The 8,008-nt window shown below is 31.9% G+C and overlaps 1 protein-coding gene across 2 annotated transcripts; it reads left to right on the forward strand.

Moving 5' to 3' along the window:
- The first annotated feature begins 4,063 nt into the window (after positions 1-4,063).
- On the forward strand, positions 4,064-7,794 carry LOC120073391 (serine/threonine/tyrosine-protein kinase HT1). Of its 2 annotated transcripts, none has more exons than XM_039026228.1 (4): positions 4,064-4,343; positions 4,556-5,760; positions 5,846-6,301; positions 7,162-7,794. In XM_039026228.1, exons 2-4 carry the CDS (start codon positions 5,017-5,019, stop codon positions 7,444-7,446), a joined length of 1,485 nt encoding a protein of 494 aa, XP_038882156.1. In that variant the 5' UTR covers positions 4,064-4,343; positions 4,556-5,016; the 3' UTR covers positions 7,447-7,794. The 2 variants fall into 2 exon arrangements, with proteins under 2 accessions (XP_038882156.1, XP_038882155.1); XM_039026227.1 differs by having other exon boundaries at positions 4,064-4,338.
- Positions 7,795-8,008: the final 214 nt, after the last annotated feature.

The raw sequence follows: 8,008 nt of genomic DNA on the forward strand, positions 1-8,008 counted from the left end.
GTCTTAATTGTTTTTGAAGGATGCCCTTTTTAATTCCATAAAATTTTGTTCACTATATCTTAATATTTTTTTTAAAAAAATCGCTGTGACAATTGGACTAAATCGACCAACGACACGACAATGGAAGAGAGATGACTAATGCGATGACGCTAAAAGACATGTGCTGCAATTGGTACGGCTACAACAAAAAAAAATGAAGAGAATAAACAAGATTATTTGAAAAGGGAAACTCCCTCGAGCGAGCATAGCTAATTGCTAAAAAATAAAATAATAAAAAATTAAAGTAAAATTACAAAATATATAATATATTTAAGGGCAAATATCAATTTAAACCCCAAAGTTTGGGATTTTGTCGATTTAAACACTAAAATAATGGTTGTATTAATTTAAACACTAAACTTGTATTAAGGTATGAATTTAAACCTCAAACTAATAATTGTATCGAAAGCAGTTGTGAGTAATTTGGTACATAGTACAATATTGTCTAATTATTTAAATTTTTTTATTTAATTTGAATTTATTTTAAATATTGTTTACTTATTTTTATTATTTGCATAAATCGAGCAACAATAATCTTCGAGAGTTACATGGAGGAAATACACTATATATATGATGTTTCTATTGTACCTCAAAATGTTCTTAGGCGTAGGGGGCGTGCTCAAATAGAAGAAGTTGAACTTGATGAGGTTGACCATAATGTCAAAGACTTGCCTCATTTGATTTTGGATATTATGATTCTCAGGTTGCTACATCGTTTGTTGGTCTATTGTCTTCATACATTCATAGATATGAACCTGGTTGTAGAAAGTATAACGAATATTTACACTATGAAGCGCCTGCAGAGAAAATAGAACAATCTAGAGTTCAAACACGACGACGACAACCAGTTCGAAATCAACAATGTCCCTTTCTCTCTTTAAAAAGAATTCCCACGGACAAGAGTTTATAAAGAGATATTGATTCAATATTCATTGAGTGTAATTAGCATAAAACAACCTTGGATTATGCTTTATTGGATATACTTGTGTAAATTTAAGACACAATATAAAATAGCAAATTATTTTATTAATCATAAATAAATTGTTTTTTTATTTACAAACTATGAATTTATGACTTTTTTATTTACGAACTATGAATTTATGACCTAAAATCCAACACTTGTGATAGAAAGAAGTTAAACTCAAATGGTGAATATGTAACTCAAGATTACATCTATTGATATTGAAATATCATCCGCTCGAAATCGACGATATATGTCTTATGGGATACATTATTTTTTTAAAAAAATAATTAAATGAATGAAAAATATTTAAATTGTTGTATTGATACTAACATTTTAATTAACGGATGGTTTTAGGGAAATGGTTTAATATATTGATAAATATTCTTAAAATTAAAAATAATTTTCCAATTTTTTTCAGTTTGGACAATAATTTAATGGAAAAAAAGGATATAGCTCATTTAAATAAAATATGCCTCATTTTAATAAAATTCAATGTCGAAGTTTTTTTCCTGAAAAATCTAATAATAAAAAATATGACGGTATCTTCAAATATTAAAAATAAAATTTGAGAATCTCCTATCTTTTGGGTCTCTTAATTTTAGAAGAGTGTTAAATTTTGTTACCATTAAAAATGAATATGTATACATTTAAAAAAGAAAAAGAAAAGTAAAAAAGAGAATAAGTTGGCTGTTCAATTGAAAAAAAAAGAAAGGATAATTCCACAAATTATCCATAAATTATGGAATTTATTACAATCACACTTTTAAGCTTTTAATTTGATCAATTATATCCCTATAATTATTGGTCGTAAAAAGTCCCTTTTGTTAAATTACTTCACAATTTATCGAAGCAACTAATATGAACGAGAATCGGAAGTCAAAACTTGTTAATTGATATAAACGAGAATTATACCTCACTCTAAACGTAAATCCCATCTTCAAAGTAAATCATCTCCATTTTTACTTAGTTGGACCAGTTTGCCCTCTTTATCAAAGGGTGTGGCCGTGTGGGTTATACAAAAATAAAAATTAATTTAATAAAAGGGTTTGGTTGTAACCAATAAGAATATAGATATAACTAATCAAAGTTTAATGATGTAATTATAATTAATCTCATAGTTTAGAAGTAGTTTGTACAATTTTCTAAAAAAAAAAAAAGAAAGAAGAAAAGAAAAGAAAAGAAGTAGGTCACTAGTTGAAGTGGAGACCTTTTGAAATGTTTAGAAAAAGAAAGAAAAATAAATAAATAAATAAAATTAGCTGTTAAAAAGAAAAAGGTCTTACAGTTTTAAGAACAATATTTGCCATACTTTCTTACACAGCCATATTTATCTAATTTATTCATTCTTTATCGATGATTTAAAAAATTAAATAAATTTTAAAAACTATTTTTTAAAATTAAGTATATATCATCTATATTTCTTACCCTGATTTATATTTTTTTAAAATATAAGTTGAATTCTTAGTTAAATTTCAAAAATAAAAACAATGTTGCCAACATTACTCGTGCTATCAAAACTTTGAAGGTGGAATTAATGTTTATGAACTTAATTTTAAAAAAATAAAATGATTATCAAATGAATCTAAATAATTATCAAACAAGACCTAAATTCATTGCATTTCTACACTTAGAACGAAATAAAAACTAAAATCAAAACCTACATTTTTTTTCGAAAAAAAGGAAAAAGGAAAGAGAGGTGCATATATATATATAAATAAAGAAAGTACACAGTATCCGTGCGAACCGTACGAAAAAAATGGTAGAACCTCGGTGGCAACAGGCAACAGGCAACAGGCAACAGGCAACAGGCAACAGGCAACGGGCAACGCCTTTGGCTAAAGGGTAAAAAGAGTTCCCTCCGTACCCAATGAATTCTTGCCGATAATGACCTCAACAATGCCACATTTTCTTCTATTTTTATTCTTTTTATTCTCTCTCTCTCTCTCCTTCCGTGTTTTACGACTCTTTCATTGTGTGGTTCCCCACCATCCACCGTCACATCTCTCCTCCATTCTATTTCTTTTTTCTTTTTCTTCAAATTTTATAATCAATTTTTTTTCAAACTAATATTTAAGTCTACAATTTTGTATTCAATTTTATTGCATCTATTTTTCCTATAACTTAAATTTAGTTTCTTTTATGGTTGACTTTTTCATAGCCTTTTAAAATATATCTTCTTTTTTTACTTAAAAAATTATTATTGTTACAATTAATTTCTATAAACATTAACATTCAATGACTGATTTTAATATTTATTTGAAGTACATATATTAATCTTGCACATTTGAAATTAAATATATTTAAAATTGAATAAACTATAAATAGAGTCCCAAAATGTTAAATTCATAAGGAAAGGTTTATCATTTTAATCCCAAAGTTTTAAAAAATATGTCTGGTTGGTCTATGAATTTTTAAAATATTATTTTTTAGTTTTCAATATTTTAAAGATTAGAAAATTACTTTTAAATATCATCTCATTATTTTAAAATTCTTTTATTCTTGTAACTAAAATCTACATTTTGAAAATTAACAACTAGAAGAATCAATTCTTAAAAATTCAAAGATTAAAAATATATATTTTAAAAATTTAAGGACACTTGAGATGTTGGGTATGTTATAGTATTTTGAAATAATATTTACTTTGTTTAATCGTAGATTATAAATAATTGTAAATAACACTATAATATTTTTAATCCAAATATGGGGTTCACCAACTTTAAGTTGGCTCCAAACATTCGATTGCTCCAACTAAAAAGTTAATTTTTCTATTAATAATACATATATTTTTTTAATACAAATTTGAGGCAGAGGATTTGAACTCATAAATGTTTTACTGTTTTTTTTTAAAGAAAAAAAATAATCCTAAGAGAATTTAAAGCAAATTATTTTTCAATTTAATTGCGTGTGTGTGTGTGTTTTTTCCCTTCTTTTTTTGGGTTTTCTTTTTTGTTTGAGTATAACAGATTTAATTGGTTTTTAAAATCTAGAAAAAGAAGCTTTGGGATTATTTTAGAGCAGATAGCCAAACGGAGCCTTAATACCCTGTCTCCGTCAAGGAAAAAATATCCCCTTCTATGGAATCTTATTTACTACCGCCCCTCATTCTTCTCCTTCTTTTGCTTCCCCACTAAAATACGTAAATTACTTTTTTCTTCTACAACGACGGAAATTCAAGCCCAAACTAAATCCTCCATTTCTGAATTCTATTTTAATTTCTAACCCCCTTCTCGCCGAACAGATGGGTTTCTTTGTTTTTGTTCGTCTTCTCCATCATTCTACGGATTTCTTCAGCGAATGCGGAGTCAATTGAAAGGTTGTCGACATGTTTCATTCAGGTAAGGTATTGATTCTTCATGGGTTTTTCTTCTTACTGCTTGTTTTGGGGTTCGGGGAAATGGGTTCTTTTTATTTTCTGTATTTGGAATTATTTTTTTATCTTTTGTCCGGATTCTGGTTAATCATCTTGTTTGAATAGTAAAAGGAGGAGTTATTTATTTATTTGTTATCTTTTGGAATTTTATTTATTTTGGATCTCTGTGTGGGATTTGCCAGACCTTTTACTCAAGGTGGAGTTTGACTTTGAAACCAAATTAAAAAGTTGGATTAAGGAGGAAGGGAGTTTGGTGTTAAATAGAACTTTGCTGCTTTGTAGCTTGAGAGGCATCCCTGTTTCTGGTAGTTGGTTTTTACTTCACGCGATTGTTTTGCTGGTGGGAGGAATAGGATTTAGGGGATCCAGAATCTCGATTATTTATTGAGTTGGGTCTTTGTGGATCTCAATACTTCTTTAATTTGATAAAACAAAGAATGTTTCTTCGTTAGTGTTCTTTGATGGGTTTGAATAATTCCAGCTTTTGGGGCCATCAAATCAATCTTACCCTTTTGTTTCCTACAACCCAACTTCAATTTAGTCCTCCTCCTGAGGAGGTGGGGGAGAAAATCAAGAACGTCTGTTGTTGCAAGAGCTTTTAGGGGGGTTTCCTCGAGGAATTGCAGGAATCGGGAGAAAAAAAATGGACGAAGAGGCTAATTCTTGGCTTAGGAGAACGAAGTTTTCTCACACAGTTTATCATCGATGGGACTCATTAAGATTGAACCCAGTTCCTTTCATCGTCGAACCACCTCGCAATTCCGGCTTGAAATCGAGGCCTCAATCTGCTTCATCAACCCAGAAACCAAATCCTGATATTTCGAAGATTCAACGAAGTTTCATATCCAATAAACAGAGGTCTCTGTCTCCTCTTCCCGAAAGCAACCTCTCTGAAGTTTTCAAGGAAGCAAAATCCGATAGTAAGAGATTCTCAACTCCAACTCCTCGACTTAGAGAACGAACTAAGGAATTCAAGAACAAGCTATTCAACAAGGACCCTCAAGATTCAAAATTGGCCGATTCCAAGTCATCGCTGAATACCAGTCCCCTGAAACTCCTATCTTCAGGGAAAAGGGGTGATAAGTCAAAGTTCCGGAAGGACTCTTCCTGGACCAAATATTTCGATTCTGGTGGTGGAAAAGTCACCGCGGTCGAAACAGCCGATGACTGGACTGTTGATCTCTCCAAGTTGTTTGTTGGGTTAAGGTTTGCTCATGGAGCTCACAGTCGTCTTTATCATGGAAAATACAATGATGAACCTGTTGCTGTTAAAATTATTAGAGTGCCCGATGATGATGAAAACGGAACGCTTGCTTCTCGATTGGAGAAGCAATTCACTAGGGAAGTTACCCTTTTATCTCGTCTCCATCATCCAAATGTTATAAAGGTAAATCAATCGTCAGATTGTAAATGATGTTTGTAACTTTATAGCAACTTTTTCGGTTTTTCTTGATGTTTGTTTTCTGTTGCAGTTTGTAGCTGCTTGTAGGAACCCACCTGTATACTGTGTCATTACTGAATATTTGTCTCGAGGATCATTAAGGGCATACTTACACAAGCTTGAGCACCAATCCCTCCCTTTGCAAAAACTAATTGAATTTGCTTTAGATGTCGCTCGTGGCATGGAATACCTTCACTCACAAGGTGTAATTCATCGGGATCTCAAGCCTGAGAATGTTCTTATTGATGAAGACTTCCACTTGAAAATTGCAGATTTTGGTATAGCTTGTCCTGAGGCCTTTTTTGACCCATTAGCTGATGATCCCGGAACTTATCGATGGATGGCACCGGAGATGATCAAACATAAACCTTGTAGTCGAAAGGTCGATGTGTACAGCTTTGGACTTATGTTGTGGGAAATGGTGTCTGGTGCAATTCCATACGAGGATATGACTCCCATTCAAGCAGCCTTTGCTGTTGTGAATAAGGTTAGTTTTAATTAATCACGTGTTCCTTCACTATCTTCTTCTTTAGGATTATCGTGTGAGTCATGGTGTTTGATTGATACCTATTCTATGTTTCCTTTGGGAAGTTCACATGTTCCATGTTTATATAATGAGTTGCCTAATTTTTCCTGCATGTGATCAGATAAAAGTTGCGCTTATTCATCGAATTGTTCGTGTTTTGAATCTTATTCCTTGTAGTCGCACAAATATCAATGCTTGATATGGGGCGCTGCTTTGAAAATGTTACAACTGTAAAGTTGAAGATGAAATTTAATTCGATATTAGTTGTTAATATCTTTGAAAGAAAAGTCTTTGGATCCGAGAAGCATCTCAATCATAGTTGGCAGAAAACTGAGTTCATTCACATCAATTATTGATGATGAGATATCCCTTCAGTATAGGTAGTAGATGAAGTTTCATTTTAGGTTTGGTAGTATCATTAGTATACAGTTGGCTTTGTTGCAGAATATGCTCAGAGGATAAGCTACTAGTTGGGAAAAAAAAAAACCAAGTTTTTATGTTTCGTAGAGATTGTTTAGTCCCAAAGCTTGGGGCTGCTTTGTTACGATTTAAATACTATACAAGTTTCTCAACGCCAAATGTTGTTTTATCGAGTTCTTGTCACTTAACGATTAGATGGGGTGCATATAAATAAGCTTTTTCTTTTTTGGCATTTCGAGCAAAAAGGGTATGACAATTTATCTTGGTGAAAGTAACTATTAGATTTTCTTAGATACCCCAAGTTTCTCTATGATAGAAGTAGCTTACAAATTACAACCTGTAGTTGTATATTATATTCTTTCAACAAAACTAAAAGAAACTGTATGCATTTGGTTTTTCAGAATCTTAGGCCTGTTATCTCAAGTGATTGTCCATTGGCGATGCGAGCTTTAATCGAGCAATGTTGGTCGCTACAACCAGACAAGAGACCCGATTTTTGGCAGATTGTGAAGGTACTAGAGCAATTTGAATCTTCACTTGCCCATGATGGGACACTGAATTTATTAGGTAACCCTCTGTCTAGTTTCCAAGACCATAAGAAAGGGCTCCTCCATTGGATTCAAAAGCTTGGCCCCCTGCATCCCGAAACCTCGCCCTCGCCCGTGCCAAAACCGAAATTCTCATAAGTCATTGTTCTCCATGTTATTTCCTAGCTTTCGTAGTACCTCGCCAAGTTTTTGTTTCTGTAATTAAAACTAGACATTGTTCGCTTCCCATTTTTTGGCTCTTGTTTATGATGAATATGTGTATTTTAGCCATACTATTCCTGCCTTGATTCGATTCTAGCAATAATCAAGTGGTCAGCATCTCGTAGGATCAAACCATATTGAGATAAACACAACAAAGAAAAAGCAGAAGTGCCGTCTTTCTTTGTCTAGAGCTGCATCTGTATGTTCTTTTCTCTTTCTTTTCATCTGAAGAATCTAAGCTTTATCTCTTGCGTGTTATTTTATGAAGTTGAATTCGGATGTAAACAACCGAGGTCCTTTTTAGTAATTATTTGGTTTTTTATTTTATGTTTTTTAAAATAAACTTTATTGATGAATTCTTAACTAAATTTAAAAAACAAAAACAATTTTAAAATAATGCTAGGCCTGTTACAGGGGGGTGGTTGAGTCCAGTCAAAGGAGAAGAGAAGAGAAGCGAAGCAATGAGGGGTTATGTGGTTAGACAAAGGCTGCTTTAATA

Source organism: Benincasa hispida, chromosome 3, assembly GCF_009727055.1.
Source record: "Benincasa hispida cultivar B227 chromosome 3, ASM972705v1, whole genome shotgun sequence".
Lineage (NCBI taxonomy): Eukaryota > Viridiplantae > Streptophyta > Magnoliopsida > Cucurbitales > Cucurbitaceae > Benincasa > Benincasa hispida.